The 18710-nt window shown below is 32.0% G+C and overlaps 1 protein-coding gene across 1 annotated transcript; it reads left to right on the plus strand.

Moving 5' to 3' along the window:
* The first annotated feature begins 12360 nt into the window (after positions 1-12360).
* LOC102616383 (polygalacturonase-like) lies at positions 12361-14034 on the plus strand. The gene is made up of 4 exons (XM_052438204.1): positions 12361-12846; positions 12962-13251; positions 13342-13570; positions 13663-14034. Exons 1-4 carry the CDS (start codon positions 12394-12396, stop codon positions 13885-13887), a joined length of 1197 nt encoding a protein of 398 aa, XP_052294164.1. The 5' UTR covers positions 12361-12393; the 3' UTR covers positions 13888-14034.
* The last annotated feature ends 4676 nt before the right edge of the window (positions 14035-18710 follow it).

Raw genomic sequence — 18710 nt, forward strand, 5'->3', positions numbered from 1 at the left:
GACTAACCACAGTTGCAAACATTCAAAGTCAGTGGTGTTGTGCCAAGGGAGCCAAACAATTCCCCCCACCCCCCACCTTTTTGTACATTATAATCATAGATCTCACCTTAATGGTACATGTGGAATATAAAATTTAGTTTAGATGAATTACGAATCTCAGCCACACATGTAAATTGATAAATTACTGTGAATGTTAGTATAATTATTTTAATATTATTATAATGTAAAATATATTTTATTATTATTAAAAGAATATGACAGATTAATAATGTTAGAATAATTTTTCTAACATTCAAAATATTTTAAAAATTTTATCTTATTTTATAAATTATATGATTTTAGGTTTAATTTATATTTATCATACATGTTTATTTAAAGTCAATTATTGAGTTGTTGTAATTAAGTATACAATAGTTCAAAAAGAGTCTATGTAACAATTTATGATATTAAGGGGATCTGTTTGATCATTTAAGTAAACCTTAGGGGTGTGGATGCCTTTCCCCTTGATTTTTGGCTTGTTAAATTTTTAATTTTTTTTAAAGCAACCTTGCTAAAGTGAGAAATCTATTAAATAAAGAAGAAAGAGAAAAATATTTTAGAGGATATAGTGAGCCTTACCTCTTAAAAAGTACCACATCGTTCTAGAATAAGAAAATATACATAAAATATAATAGATAAAAGTACATTAATGTAAAATAACCATCCTAAATGAAACAAGCCAATTAATAGAATCTATAATTGGAGAAGCCATCAGTCTATAAAGAGAGAAACTTCCGAATGACCATAGGAGGATCTCCCAAATTCGCAAGACAATCAGTAACACTGTAATTCTTCCTAGAAGTGTGATAACATTGGAACAACAAGGGAGAATAAATTAAGTTTTGCAGTTGATCAAGGGGCAGGCGAAGACAATGAACAACAACCAAATAGCTACATTCTAACCAAAGCCAAAAACAAATTAATTATATAATCGCTCCCCCCGATTGGTATGTAGAGGCTTATATACCTTGTGGTTTTAGCTCCACGCTTTATCTTTATTGAGTTCGAGCATTTAGATCAACCCCATGCGTGTTATGGGAGTAGAATTTGTCATTATTGTGAGTAGATCTTTTCTTCCATGAAGAAATTAAAATTTTCAGGTGGATAGCCATAAGCTTTCAGATGGGCACTAACAAAGCAAGTTAGTTAATAATTTATAATTACATCAACATCGGGGAAAAACAAGTAATGAGGTAGGTTAAACCTAAATTACTTTTTAACCCCCTACCAGCACAACCTTCGAGTTAAAGTGACCAGTTAAGTAAAATTGTGTTGGGTTTATCTTTTTTGGGTGGCCTAAACCCAATTTTCATTCATTTAAGTATTTAAATAATTAAAGAAAGATTGAGGGGCTAAATGAAGTTTTACAATACAATTCGGTTTGTAGGACGTGGCTTTAGAAGAGTAAGTGGAGGCGGCTGATACAAAGAGAAAAAGCACAGAAAGACGAGAGAAGAAAAGGAAGAACAGGGGCTGACTATTACAATTTGGGGGTAAGATTTTTAATCTTTGATTAGACGATCAGAAGGCGAAATGAACTCCGTTTTCTCCCAAATTTTAAGGGTAAGTTCCTGGCATCGCCCTCTATAATCTTACTGGTCTTGATTTTATTTTATTTTCTCATTAGCTATTATTTGAGAGACATAAATTAATATGTTAACGTAAACCAACAATATTGAGATTTTTTATATTGTTAGCCTCGAGTATTATCTAGAGAAGAATTTGTACTGTAATTCCATTAATATAGTGGAAGACTATCAGACTACGGTCCCGTGATTTTTCCAACTTTGGGTTTCCACGTAAAAAATTGTGTCTCTTGTGATTAATTTATTGCTTTGGATTTTGTTGGTTTATTTTTCTGCCTACTTATTTGTGATACACATCCTATTTTAATCACATAAAGAGGGAAATAATTTTATTTTCACTTAATTTACAACTGCTTGTGTGAGTCCCTTTCCTAATAAAGTGTCTCGGAGTTTCAGGTTTTGTATTTTTATTACTTGTGTTGTTTAGATGGAGAAGTCCTTGGCATGCAAGATTAAATTAAAGTCATGGAATTATAGTATTTGAAAGTCTAGGATTGAAGATTTTCTGTACATGAAAGACTTACATGAACCCATTAAAGGCAAAGAAGCTTGATGCGCCGATTTAGATGATAAGAAATGGGCTCAATTAAACCAGAAGGTCGTGAGTACTATTAGATCATGGATTGATCAGAGTGTGTACCATCATATCGTGAAGGAATCCAGGGTTGATGTTCTTTGGAGAAAATTAGAGATTATTTATGAGCAGTCGATAGCATAGAACAAAGCCAATTTGATGAAAATGTTTGTTAATTTGAAACACAAGAAAGGGCATAGTATAACTGAACACACTAGCGAGTTTTAGGGCTTGGTTGATCAGTTGACTACTATGAAAATTATATGAGATAATGAGTTACAAGGATTGTTGTTACTTAGTTCTTTACTTGACAATTGAAAGATATTAGCGGTGTCAGTGAATAAATCAAAGCTGAATAGGAAATTAACCTTGGATATAGTTACAGATAGGTTGCGGGATGAAGAATCTAAAAAAAAAAAGTGTTGAATGTTGTGCAAATTTTATTGAACTCACAACTGCACGAATCTGTTGTAGAATAGATCAACGGTGACAAGTGTCAATCCCACGAGGAGGTGGATTTTAATTGCGTGCAGAGTTAATTTTCTATGTGGGTGGTTGGATTTGCGTTGAAAGTGATTTAGAGAATCCTAAAATTTAAATTAGAAAGGCGGGAACAACTTAAGGTGAAAACTATTAAAATGAAGCGCTTGGGTCTCTGGATCTGCACTCAACATGTATCACGGGCTTAATATTCCTTATTAGTGCCAATTAATCATGAGGGGGGTTTCCACTCCTCATGAACCTCACTCCAATAAATATGGTGCTAAGTGCTTATCGTGCCAAATAGTAATAACATTGCACTGGAAAGACGGTTATACCAGTGTAATATTTAGACAATATTATTATTATTTGTCGATAAAAAGTCAAATCATCCACAAAAATTAGAGGGGAAGAGAAAGTAAATTTACCAAATTAAGCCCATGGAACATGTTGAGACTTCATCTTCAACCCAAGCTTGAAAGAAAATTAGCTACTCATAATTGACCTAGGGGTAAAATGGAAATTTATTAAAATACGTAGAAAATACAAGATAGAGAAGGAATTACAGAAAATGAGCTCAAAAATAGATTCAGTGGTGTCAAATTAGGGGGGAGCCCCCTATTTATAGATACAATAAGTAAATCATGGTCATCAAATTAAAATAATTTGGACGCTCAGGATTGCGACATGTGACAAGTTCTGATTGGATAGAACACATCATCAAGGTTGTCATTCCGTGTATATGCATGTATCGTACGCACATTTTTTCGATCCACTAACATACTGCCACATCACCAGTAAATGCCACATTAACATTTTAGTCCAATAGAATCGTAATACATTATTAGTCAAGCCACGTCATCAGTCAACAGCACTCAATGCCACATCATTCGTCCAATCGAATGTTGCCCCGTCATCGATCAATGCCACATCATCGGTCAGTGTCACGTCAATAGTCAATGTCACGTCATTGTACCGTATATGTGAATAGTATCGTGAACAGTATAATAAATAGTACCGTATATGTGAACAATGCCATTTATCTTTTTATACTCCTCCTAAGGTTTTTCGACTGTCCTGAGTTCAAAATTCCTGTCTATTTTTTTATCTGATCTCTCGTTCACTGTGAAATGACTATGATGCCCCCTAAAATACATAAAATACTTAATTATAATAAAACACACATAATTAAATCACAAGGGACTTAAATACATAAAAGTAGAGATGTTAGAGAGACATCTATTAGGCTATTACTACAGCCAAGAATATTGAGATTCTTAATGTTGTTAGCCTCCAATATTATTTAGAGAAAAACTTATGCTATAATCTCATTAATATAATTGAAGATTGTATCGGACTATGGCTCCGTACTCTTTCTTGCTTTGGGTTTTACACGTTAAAATCTGTGTCTCTTATAGTTGATTTATTGTTTTAGATTCAGTTGATTATTTTTTTTGCTTATTATTTATGGTACACATCCTATTTTAATAACACAAAGAGGAAAAGAGTTTTATTTCCGCTTAATTTGCAATTGCTTGTGTGAGTCCTTTTCCCAACAAATTGTTTAAGAATTAAACTACTCAGTTCAGTTTCTGATTGATGTATAGGGTACTTTTCAGAGTCATAACTTGGGCTACAATTGTCCATTTTTTTCGTATAATATATCATTTCGAAACTTGTGACAAGATGCTGTCGAACCAATAATTTTGTTTCTTTCCCAATCTTTTTTCAATTTTAAAATATTTTCCTATTTTTTCTATTACTTTCAAGATTTTTATCTCTTTTCAAATATCATATTTAGGTGCTTTTTGTTTTGGTTTTCTTATTTAGATTACGAGAATTTTATTATAAAATAATATTTCAAATTTGTCTATTTCGATAAATTAGCGATATTCAAGATTATTATAAAAGGGGCCAAAAAATTTGATTTTGTTCGTTCAAACTTTTCCTAATAAAATTTCGTTATTCAAAAATCTAGTTTCTCTTATCTTTCAATCTTTATATTTCTACATCGTCAGAGGCCTATTAACTAAAGACTTTCCTTTAGAGGTAACTCCATTATTTTATGGTAAACTATAAGCCTCACAATATACTTATGATTTCTCGAATTCCACTGTGTGTGCTGGTCAGTACTCGATCAATCACTTGCTATCCGTACCAAACAAAAATTGCATTAAACAGGGGAGCCCCAAGAACTTGGCAATTCACCCATGCATGTAGCCCTCGGTACACTAATAAAAGCATGAATAATTGATGTCGTTGTCTTTGTGATGAGTGTACATTGTGACATTAACTCGTGTTAACAGTACTTCTAAGCACGTCTGTGTCCATTGCCCATTAATTGGGCTCATTATATATTAATATTAATTCCTTTATATCCTTGTAAGAACTCATATATATCGAAATGAGCGACATGGCAGCAGTATCATGATTAAATCCTGAAGATCAATCCGCATTATTTGTTTTCTTTTTTTCATTGGGAAATCTTCGTAGAGGAGCGGAAATCGGTCTAAAGGATAGTATTTTGTGCACGCCTTGACAAATTTTGTAGTTGTTGGTGGATGAACAGTGTTGTAAATAGTATCTGATAAACAATGTCTGTGAACAGTGACATAAACAGTATCAATAGCTGCTACTTATGGAGTTCTTTTCTATGTTGAAATTGATGTTTCGGCAGGTTTTGAAATTCAAAGAAGCAATATCAATTCGTATTTCCAACACCAAAAACTTGGTAATGCACCATGCATGTAGCCCTCGGTACATCAATTAAAGCACGAATAATTGCAGCATTCGTCTGTGCGATCAGTGTACATTGATGACATTAACTCGTGCTAAAAGTACTTCTAAATACGTCTGTGGCCAGTGCCCATGAATTGGCTCATTGTATATTAATATTGATCCCTTTATATCCTTATGAGAACCAAGAAACATCATTTATTAAAATGAGCGATGTGGCAACATAGCTAACCCAATAAAATATGATATAATTACTTCCTCAATTTTCTATTAAATAGTAAAAACAACGAACAATCACTGTTTTTTCGTCGGCCAATTGTTGGAATTCACGGCTGTCGAGCTAGATTCCGGGGTCGTTTCCACGCGTTGGAGCTCACTGCCGGTACCATTGAACTTAGCGTGATTCGAACTTTCAGACTTGAGCTTCTCAGCCAGTGGTGACTAAATTCCGATGATCGTTGACAGGCAAGGGCATTTCGGTAATTTCACACTATGAGGGCAATTTTGTAATTTATGAGCTTGTTGATATTTTAGTAATTCCTAGAATTGAGGATTGTGTGTAATTATGATTCTGAGGGTAATTCGGTGATTTATAATTTCAAAATATTTTAATGATTTACGGACTCGAGGGCATTTTAGTAATTTTACCGACACGGGAGTTGTGAATTATGGATAGATGTTCGTTTCGAGTTTATTGCATAAATTAAGTCATAATTTCGATTTACAGAAAATAATTATGTCGTTTCCTTGATTTAGGAGGATTCGCGAGCAAGAACCGATTCGTGGACGTGGACGATAACCGAGCGTGAACACCGTCACTGTGAGTGGAATATATAAAACTTATGTTCATAGTTGATTATAATAGTAAAGCATGTTTGCGAAATAAGTATTTTAAATGTTATGATTTAATGATTTCCTCAAAATGGATTTTATTCACGCATTGGTGTTTTATTAAAATGTTTGGTTAATGATTTTGCGTATCGACTTTGAATAAGCATGATAGTATTTTAAAGATAAGAAAAGTGGATTCAAATGTAGTATGATTTAAAGTATGGTTAAAAGATATGCGAATATGAGTATAGTGATTGTTTTTGAAATCATTAGGCAGTACCCTTCCCACCAGATATAGTGATATAAATGAGATGAGATGGAGGTTTTTGGGGCCCGTCTGAATACACATAGAGGCTTTGGGTCGTGTGTTTGGGCGCTTTTGCCTTTTGGGGGCATATGCATGCGGTATGATGATTACAGAGATACAAATATGAGATATAGACAAATATTGAGCTACAGATGATACAGATGAGATACAGGCCTTTGCGGCCCGTCTGAGTACACACAGAGGTTTTGGGTCGTGTGCTTGGGTGCTTTTGTCCTTTGGGGACTAGATTATGGATGCACATATATGATGAGATATGAGATGGTATTTCCCTGTCTATCCGTGTAGCTCCGGGGCGTGACGGTACCCAGATAGTACGTCATTGCCTGTCCGTTGAGGTCTGGATATGACGAGATTATTTCCCTGGGTACTTGTTTGTGATGATTTTCAGATTTGTGTATTTTATATGATATTGTGATATGATTTCCATAGTTATTTAGTACGATATTATATATGCTTTTCATGGTTAGTAATCTGATTTAAATGTTAAATGATTTATTACTGGTTTCTCGCATATGGTTTGATGAAATCGTGTTTGGAAATGATATGATTATTTCTTTTAAAGTAAGAATTAGTTTTCAAAAACTACTATCCACTCACTGAGTTTTAAACTCACCCCATTTTTATTATATTCCCCCCCCCCCACCAGGAGGTTGCAGGTACACCAGACCGACCCAGCGACTGTAAATATATATTGAGTCTTGGCCACATGATGGTGTTAGAAGATATAAATGTTTTTATTATGACATCTTGGTTATCTCGTTCTTTTGGGATTGTATAATTTTGTTATATTATTCTTTTGGGATTAAGAATTAACTGAAATATTAATATTAGTTATAATATTATCTTTTGATACTCTGGAGATATCTTGAGTGAAACTCATCATTTTGGTTGATGATGTTGATCACTGGAGTTTGTTGTATATTGAATTATATTGGGAGTGCTTGTTTTACATATTTTCATATTGGGAGTGTTATATATATATATATATATAGAAGCCTCTGCCGAATTTTCGGCAGAATCCTTACTAATTAGATTATTATCAAGTCCGTTTTGATGAGATTAGATTGACTCGCCCGGGGGGATTCGGGGCGGGTCATTTCAGCTTGGGTTTATGGATCTGCATTCAACATGCATCACGGGCTTAATATTCTTTATTAGTGCCAAATAAATCATGAGGGAGGGTTTCCACTCTTCATGAACCTCACTCCAACAAATATGGTGCTAAGTGCTTATCGTGCCAAATAGTAATAACCTTGCATTGGGAAGACAGTTATACCAGTGTAATATTTAGACAATATTATTATTATTTGTTGATAAAAAGTCAAATCATCCACAAAAATTAAAGGGGAAGAGAAAGTAAATTTGCCAAATTAAGCCCATGGAACATGTTGAGACTTCATCTTCAACCCAAGCTTGAAAGAAAATTAGCTACTTATAATTGACCTAGGGGTAAAATAGAAATTTATTAAAATATGTAGAAAATACAAGACAGAGAAGGAATTATAGAAAATGAGCTCAAAAATGGATTTAGGGGTGTCAAATTAGAGGGGGAGCCCCCTATTTATAGATACAATAAGTAAATCACAGTCATTGGATTAAAACAATTTGGACGCTCAGGATTGTGACATGTGACAAGTTCTGATTGGATAGAACACATCATCAGGGCTGTCATTCCGTGTATATGCATGTATCATACGCACATTTTTCGGTCCACTAACATACTGCCACATCATCAGTCAATGCCACATTAACATTTTAGTCCAATAGGATCGTGAAACATTATTGGTCAAGCCACGTCATCAGTCAACACCACTCAATGCCACATCATTCGTCCAATCGAATGTTGCCACGTCATCAATCAATGCCACATCATCAGTCAACGTCAACAATCAATGCCACATCATCATACTGTATATGTGAATAGTATTGTGAACAGTACAATGAATAGTACCGTATATGTGAACAATGTCGTTTATCCTTTTATACTCTTCCTAAGGTTTTTCGACTGTCCTGAGTTCAAAATTGCTGTCCATTTTGCTATCTGATCTCTCGTTCACTGTGAAATGACTATGATGCCCCCTAAAATACATAAAATACTTAATTATAATAAAACACACATAATTAAATCACAAGGGACTTAAATACATAAAAGTAGAGATGTTAGAGAGACATATATTAGGCTATTACTGCAGCCAAGAATATTGAGATTGTTGATGTTGTTAGCCTTCAATATTATTTAGAGAAAAACTTGTATTGTAATCTCATTAATATAGTGGAAGATTGTATCAGACTATGGCCCCGTACTCTTTCTTGCTTTGGGTTTTCCACGTAAAAATTTGTGTCTTTTGTAGTTGATTTATTATTTTAGATTCAGTTGATTGATTTTTTTTTGCCTATTATTTATGGTACACATCCTATTTTAATAACACAAAGAGGAAAAGAGTTTTATTTCCGCTTAATTCGCAATTGCTTGTGTGAGTCCTTTTCCCAACAAATTCTTTAAGAATTAAACTACTCAGTTCAGTTTCTGATTGATGTAGGACGGTTTAGTAGGATAACCAGGGTACTTTTCAGAGTCATAACTTGGGCTACAATTGTTCATTTTTTTTTCATATAATATATCATTTCGAAACTTGTGACAAGATGCCGTCGAACCAATAATTTTGTTTCTTTCCCAATCTTTTTTCAATTTTAAAATATTTTCCTATTTTTTCTATTACTTTCAAGATTTTTATCTCTTTTCAAATATCATATTTAAGTGCTTTTTGTTTTGGTTTCCTTAAGATTACGAGAATTTTATTATAAAATAATATTTCAAATTTGTCTATTTCGATAAATTAGCGATATTCAAGATTATTATAAAAGGGGCCAAAAAATTTGATTTTGTTCGTTCAAACTTTTCCTAATAAAATTTCGTTATTCAAAAATCTAGTTTCTCTTATCTTTCAATCTTTATATTTCTACATCGTCAGAGGCCTATTAACTAAAGACTTTCCTTTAGAGGTAACTCCATTATTTTATGGTAAACTATAAGCCTCACAATATACTTATGATTTCTCGAATTCCACTGTGTGTGCTGGTCAGTACTCGATCAATCACTTGCTATCCGTACCAAACAAAAATTGCATTAAACAGGGGAGCCCCAAGAACTTGGCAATTCACCCATGCATGTAGCCCTCGGTACACTAATAAAAGCATGAATAATTGATGTCGTTGTCTTTGTGATGAGTGTACATTGTGACATTAACTCGTGTTAACAGTACTTCTAAGCACGTCTGTGTCCATTGCCCATTAATTGGGCTCATTATATATTAATATTAATTCCTTTATATCCTTGTAAGAACTCATATATATCGAAATGAGCGACATGGCAGCAGTATCATGATTAAATCCTGAAGATCAATCCGCATTATTTGTTTTCTTTTTTTCATTGGGAAATCTTCGTAGAGGAGCGGAAATCGGTCTAAAGGATAGTATTTTGTGCACGCCTTGACAAATTTTGTAGTTGTTGGTGGATGAACAGTGTTGTAAATAGTATCTGATAAACAATGTCTGTGAACAGTGACATAAACAGTATCAATAGCTGCTACTTATGGAGTTCTTTTCTATGTTGAAATTGATGTTTCGGCAGGTTTTGAAATTCAAAGAAGCAATATCAATTCGTATTTCCAACACCAAAAACTTGGTAATGCACCATGCATGTAGCCCTCGGTACATCAATTAAAGCACGAATAATTGCAGCATTCGTCTGTGCGATCAGTGTACATTGATGACATTAACTCGTGCTAAAAGTACTTCTAAATACGTCTGTGGCCAGTGCCCATGAATTGGCTCATTGTATATTAATATTGATCCCTTTATATCCTTATGAGAACCAAGAAACATCATTTATTAAAATGAGCGATGTGGCAACATAGCTAACCCAACAAAATATGATATAATTATTTCCTCAATTTTCTGTTAAATAGTAAAAACAACGAACAATCATTGAAATTGAAATCAATTGAGGTAATTACTATGTTATTGTGCTAAAAATGTCCTACATACCTTTTTACCATGAAGATTTTAGAATACGTCTCTTGCTGTCGTAAAACAATGTCTAAAACATATATTATTGCAACAATTAAACTTTCTATTTTATCATTACACGACCATTTTCAGAATAAATAAAAATTGCTTTCTATCATTAAACTCACTTGGTTGCTGTGCTGTGACTGATTAACTCGTAAGCTAACTCGCAAATGATATTTTGCCACATGGAAGCACCCCCCAACCCCCTCTCATTCTTGCATATATCAAGCAAGTAGGTCTATATTACGTAATGGTATGGGGTCGGGGGTGGGGGTGGCCCGGGTGGGGAAACTCTTTTCTTAAAAGTTTATTCATTTTTTATACTAATCCATTACAAGCAACAATTATGACGGCGATGTAATTGATTAATTAATATGGAATGCTTTTAGCAGAAAGGAGTGAAATGCAATTAAGTAATGAACATCTAGAGACTGGCGGGCCTTTTTCTTCTTCTTCATCCTTTTTTTTTCTTTTTTCTCCATCTTTTGAAACTGTTGTTATAATTAAAAAGAACCGCCGATTACTTCTCCATTTTTCGCTCCACATATTAAAGAAGTCCCAGCCTCCGAGTCATGTTGCAGTTTCTAAAATTTTAAAGAAGTGTTTGTTGTAACTTTTCGCAGAGTGTCACAATTCTTTTTCTATTTATTAAGTATCTTAATTGAAATCGTTACACATATTATTCTTGCTAAAAAGATCAAAATAACAATACAATAAAACTGCATCCATCACGCCATGCCCATTGCCCTGAAAGAGTCAGTAGTACAGACAAAACCCATAAAACCAGCGAAACTTGATAGCGTAATAATAATTTTAACAACATATAACAGGGAACTTAGAGGATATGCTTATGCAGATTCAAATAACGAAAAAGTTTTAAAAAATTAGAAAATTAACAATAATAACATGACAGTAATATAACAATGCCACGTATGTTTGTGAGAATTTATACTGGTGGTCTTACTCAGTTAATAAGATATTTAACGAACTAATATATAACTCTTTTAATAATTACAGCTTTTTAATGATTAGTTGTGTATATGCTACATTCTTTGATATAGCAATTTGAAATTTAGCTCCGTTAACTATGTGTGCTATATTTTGGCTAGCTGTTGCCAAAAAATGTTAATCTCTAGTAATTTTTTGGCATGATGGACAAAAACAAAATTATGCAAAGGCTGCAATTTGAAGCAACGATCACAAATAGTTCACAAATGAATAGATTGATCCACATGAATTGAGGAAACAAAATGTCAAAACGAAGCATAGGTTGCCATTTCAAGCTAAAAGGGCAAATAGTTCAGAAATGTGTTCCACGGGAATTGCCTGATCTTGTGCTTAAAGCAAACATGAGGGCATAATTTTATATAGCAACCGACAAGCTGAAAATAGATAAATACTTTTCCGTTTTTCTGTTAATTTAATAGAACTGCCTTTGAAATCTCCCATTGTCATACAAAGTTACAAACCATGTATGTGCAATTGTCCTTTGTTTGCATCTGTATCCTTCTGTCATCGAATATATATTATCCAAGTCTCAAGTAAGGGCATTTAAGTAAATAAAGTTTGTATTAGTTAAAGCAAAACTAATCTCTCCCAAAATTCGGCGCTTGCAGCTTGCTTTCACTCAATTCAAATCCTATAAATGCCCCCATTAAATCGTTTCAAATTCCATCAACCGAACATTCAATCCTCCAACTATTTATCTATTCCTCTCATTCCTATCTTCAAATTAAGTTTTGAAGAAAATGGCAAAATCAATGTCTTTGCATATTCTTTTAGTACTAATATTCTTGATTCTCTTCTTTAGTTCGTCTTTAGCAATTCCAGTGGTCACTTACAATGTGATCAGTTTGGGAGCCAAATCTGATGGCCGGAGTGGCTCAACGAAAGCCTTTCTAGCTGCATGGGCTAAAGCTTGTGGCTCAACTGCGGCCTCAACCATTTACTTGCCACCTGGGAGGTACTTGCTGCACAATGTTGTCTTTCAAGGCCAATGCAGGAACAATGACATTACCATACGTATTGATGGGACTCTAGTGGCTCCATCCGATTATCGTGTCATTGGAGATGCGGGAAACTGGATTTTATTTGAGCATGTTAATGGCGTTTATATTTATGGTGGCATCCTTGATGGCCAAGGTGCTGGCTTGTGGCCCTGTAAACGATCAGGCAATAATAATTGCCCTAGCGGTGCCACGGTAAGTTGGAAGATCGTTACTTTTAATTATAGTCATAAATTAAGCGGTTTTTGGTTTTGGTTATTCTCCTCAGATTAAAATAATTAATAACGTTCCTTCTTGTGTAAATGAACAGACACTGGGCTTTAGCAACTCAAACAACATTCTGATTAACGGACTAACATCCCAAAATAGCCAGATGTTTCATGTTGTCATCAATGGATGTCACAATGTGAAAGTACAAGGGGTGAGAGTCTCGGCCTCGGGAAACAGCCCTAACACCGATGGCATTCATGTTCAATCATCAAGTGATGACACAATTTTGAACGCTAGAATTGGGACTGGAGATGACTGTGTATCAGTTGGCCCTGACACCACCAATTTATGGATTGAAAACGTTGCTTGTGGCCCTGGCCATGGCATCAGGTAGAAAATAAAGAACATGCATGATGATTTATTTATAGCATTTTTTTTTATGTCATAATATTTAGTGCTACTATTGTGAATTCGTTGCAGCATTGGTAGCTTAGGCAAAGAGCTGCATGAGGCTGGAGTGCAAAATGTGACAGTAAAAATTGTGACATTTACAGGAACTGAAAATGGATTGAGGATTAAGTCCTGGGGAAGACCAAGCACTGGATTTGCTCGGAACATTCTTTTCCAACATGCTCTTATGAAGAATGTCGATAATCCCATCGTAATTGATCAAAATTACAGCCCGGACAACAAGAATTGCCCTGGAAAGGTATTTTATGTATCACAAGTTTGTATGTGAGAATATTAGACGTCTATGTGAATAAAATTCAAATTAATAATTATATTTTTTATATTCAACAGTCATCAGGGGTTAAAATCAGTGATGTAACATACCAAGATATTCATGAAGCATCTGCAACGGAAATTGCTGTAAAGTTTGATTGTAGTCCAAAGTATCCATGCTCTGGCATAAACTTGGAGGATGTGAAGCTCATTTACAAGAATCAACAAGCTGAAGCATCGTGTAGGAATGCTGATGGATCGGCCTCTGGTTTTGTTCAGCCAAATAGTTGCTTGAAATTGTGAAAAATAAAATTAATTCTTGCGTTAAATTGCGTTTTTTTTTTTTTTCATTTCCTTTTTAATGAGCCTAGGAATTTTCCATGGGCCTGACTGAGAAAACCCATTGGGCTTCTTGGAGGATGCTTACACTAATTGCCGTATAAGACAAAATCAAAACTTCACTCTTTTGTACTCAAGAGTGAAGTTTTGCAGTACTAATGTTTGATCCGAAATTCTGCCTATTGAAACTATTAAATTAACATTTTCTATTAAAATCAAATTGAAATCAGGGAACGGCCTTTCACCACCAACTCTGTTTGGGCGAGAGCCCATTGCCCGGATTGAGAGATGGCTATCGCCCAACCATCGCTCGAAAAGAAATAAAAAAATCAATGAATTCGATTTAATGGATTTTATGGTAAATATTATTTTTCATCTTATTGTCGAGTCTGATATATAATGTTACTTTTGTACGTTAAATTTTTTTTTAATCGTAAAGTTAAATGATTAAATAATAATTAACGTCGTGGTGAATATGAAAAGTATTAAAGAACAAAAGAAATTCTCCTTTCCAATCAAATATCCTTTTTCTTTTATCTTAGTAATATATCATTCATTCATCATATACATGGGTATGACCGAATAAGAACTTAATATGAAACAACTGTCAAAAATGATAGGTAGCATATAATTTAAACTGCAAGATATTTAAGAAGTGCAGTAAATATATAAGAATTATGTATCCTTCAGTGGCACATAATTTAATTACTTATTTAAGAATTTAGAAGTAATGTATGTGTGGCAAAATAGTATTTAAAATATAAGCACAATTAAAATCAGCGTACTGGATTTAAATTTCATGCAAACAGAGAAATCTAGGAATTTGTTTTTTAACTAAAGTTACTAATTAAGTAAACCAACAATTGTTTTATTTTTAATACATAGTTTAATAATTATTAAAGTAAATAATATGTTTTCTTAATCTAATTTCTCCACCGTTTCTCATTTTCTCCGGACTCTTCAATTCGCCCTCTTTTGCTTTAGTTTGAAAAAATCCGGTCATACTTTTAGTCAAGATTAGGTGGCAAGCTAGCAGTTATCAAGCACAAGTAAAACGTACTATACTAGACCATGAAAAATGAAACAGAAACAACAATAATAATAATAGGGTTCCTCTATGATGCTGTAAAGTTTTTTACAGCATCAATAATGTATTAATTATGAACCATTAGATCTAATTAATGGTATACAATATTTGTACTAAAAAAATAATTTAAAAATAATGGTAACCGTTCAAGACTTCAAGTGGGTGGATAATTTTTGTAAACTAATTGTGACCACCCTTAGAGTTTGAAATAATTTCACTTAAATAGTATATTTACTTAAAATTACTTTTCAGCCCTCCTTTAAATTTGTAATATGATAATCTCTTTTAAATAAATCTTCCAAAATCAGTTACCATTAAGTATAAAATATAATATCAAGTAGGTTATTTAACACAAAGTCTTGTAATAATTTGTATTGTATGAATTTAATTACAAACCATTAATACCTAAACAATAATGATAATAGAAAGTATTACAATAAACTATTTTATATGTGTTTTATTAATAATACTATATGAGTCACAACAAATGAGAAATATTTTATTCATCAATTATTATTGAAAAATATTTATGTCTATATAACTATAGAGTGAGAAATATTTTGATTTAAATTTTTATCAAAAAATTAAACTATTTAATTCATACAATTCAATGGTGGAGGATATAACATTATGAAATGTTGCTTTGACTTTTAATAACAACCATTAGACTATGAGATATTAGTGGCTCAAATATTGTGCCAAAATTTTAAGTTAAAGTATCACAAACCATATCTTTATAATGGAAATATAAAAACATACAATGATTTTTTTCCTCATTTTGTCCATTAAATATTATTTGATGTAATATTTTATTTATTGTCACTATTCATTATCATAATAAAAGTAATGACTCTTCGTAGCATAAAAATTTTATAATTACTATCAAAGAATAATAATAAAATTATCTTTCATGATTCATAAACTAAAGTTAATTAGGAATATGTGTTAGATTTAACTTTTATGAAATTAACAAAGTGACATTTGAAAATAAAATGAAAACAAACTTGTGAAAGTTAAATTTTATAAGGCTGAGATAATTTCCTACCATGTCAATAAAAATATAAAAATATAAATAATTTTCTTTCACTTTTTTTCCCACGTAAATATTATTGGAGGTAATATTTTATTTATTGTCACTATTAATTATCATAACAAAAGTAATGATTCTTAATAACATAAAATTTTATAATTACAATCAAAGGATATCAATAAAATAATCTTTCATGGTTCATAAACTAAAGCTCATTAGGAATATATATTAGATTTAACTTTTGTGAAATTAACAAAGTGACATTTGAAATTAAAATGAAAATATATAGGCTTATAAAATTTAAAATTCTTATCATGTAAGGATATTAATTGTAAGATAAATATAAAGTTAAGAGAATAAGTATGTTAAATGGGTGTTAAAAATAATACATACTTCATGATCAAGTATACAATGACCCTTAATATTATATAAAATAATGAGTATTTTAATATACGATATAAAATTTTATTAAAACATGTGTGATCAAGTAATTTTGATGTTACAAGCAATCTCAACAATAAGTTTATTGATGTACCTATGACATTTACTTAAGTATATATACTTAGTTGTGTTATTTATTACTATTATATCATATATAAATTTTGTAATTGTAACTTATTTATTTGATTTGTGTTAAATAACCTACCATTATATTTTATACTTAATGGTAATATTTTTGGAAGATTTATTTAAAAAAGATTATCACATTTCAAATTTAAAGGAGGATTGAAAAATAATTTTAAATAAAATATGCTATTTAAGTGAAATTGTTTCACACTTTAAGGATGGTCATAGTTATTTTACAAAATTCTCCACCCCTTACACGTTTGTTAACCGTTTATCATTATTTTATTTTTTTTATTTTTTACTACAAATATTGTGTACCATTAATTAAATCTAATAGTACACAATTAAAAATATTATTGATGCTGTAAAAAACTTACAGCATAATAGAGGAACCCATAATAATAATAATAATAAGAGGAATAAAATAAAACGAAATATAAAATATACCAACTCGAGCCACAATAAACTTTCTGTTTGATCATTACACGATCATTTTCAACATAAATAAAAGCTTAAGAAAGGAGGGAAATTATTAGCCATCCACTAAAAATATTTCGTTATTAAAAATACTACAAACGCTTGAATTTATTTGTTTTAACTCTTCTTGTTTCTAGTTTGTATCAGTTATCCACTAAAATGTTAAGTTATTATAATTGATGGCATCACAACGATAATTTAAAGATTTAACATACTAAATTCATAAATGAAATAATATTTTAAGATATAAAAATTAAAATAAAAACTATTTTTATCTAATCCTTCATACTTCATATACCTCAAATGACACATTATAACATAAAATAAACATTTTATTGCAAATCAAAGAATAAAATCAACGATGAACAAGAATAAAAACAATTAGACCTAACTTCATCTTCTTCTAATTATGAAGGATTTGGTAAGAACGAAGGACAGCCCCAGAAATTCCAGCATCAAACATTCATCGAAGTGGGGCATGTTCATCATAGCCACTGCTGCTGCTGCCCGTCACTTGCCTATTCTGTCGGCCTTACGGACAGTTGCGACCTCCCAAAGACTCCTGAATGGCCGGCCTTCAAAGTCCAAGGCAAGTTATTGTCAATTATCACAAGTGGTTGAAGGATTTGGTGGGAAAGGATATTGGCAAATGAAGGATTTGACACAAATTGTATATTTATTTCGTGAATACTAAAATTTAGAGAGATATGACAAGGAAGAAGATGGCAAGATGTTTTACATTTTATTTTTGTTTTTAATTTAATTAAGTTAAAAATGGTTAAATAGTCATTTTGCTCAGATCATCTTAAGTACTCTAGCAGAGTTAATATTTTTGTGGACGGTTGATATAAATTGAAAACAATGAGTGTAAAATTGAACAAATTTAAACTTTTTTAGTATTTTTGATAACAAAATATTCTTTGGATGGATGATTGATAATTTTCCAACAAAGAATATATGTGTTATGTGTCCTAAAATAAGTTTATATAACTATTTCTTAAAATTTGAGGAAGTGTATGCTAAATCTTTTAATTTCGCCAGACCACGCAATGTCACATGTTCTTTTCCCTAACAAACAAAATATTTATTTAAAAAAATCAATTAAACATAGACACATACTATATGAGACACAAACCTAAGACCTAGGTCTTGGTAAGGTTGCCTACTAACCAGAGGAGCTAGACCTTAGTATGCAATAATGAAAACATGTTAATTGAATTTGTTACACACACAAACACACACATATTCTTGCTAAAAATGCAACAAAATAACAACACAATAAAATTATACCCATCATGTAATCCAGGGTTGGCTTTAAGGGATTCGGGGCCTTAGGCGAATTTCTTTTTAGGTCTTTGTACATTGAACAACATCAACTTTTGAAGGATATATAAAATAACTTAAAATTTGAATTCTTTTGGATTACACAAGCCATATACCAATATAAAAATTAAAAATAAATTAAATTTGTAAAAGAAAAGAATAATAATAATTTAAAATAAATAATGAAGAATAGCACATAGAAGTTGTCCAGTTGAGATGAATATGATGATTAGTTGATAGCAATATATTTCTTAGAGAATAATTTTCTTTGTAGAGAAGAGCAAAAGAAATATTTTAGCTAAG

This window comes from Citrus sinensis, chromosome 3, assembly GCF_022201045.2.
Source record: "Citrus sinensis cultivar Valencia sweet orange chromosome 3, DVS_A1.0, whole genome shotgun sequence".
NCBI lineage: Eukaryota > Viridiplantae > Streptophyta > Magnoliopsida > Sapindales > Rutaceae > Citrus > Citrus sinensis.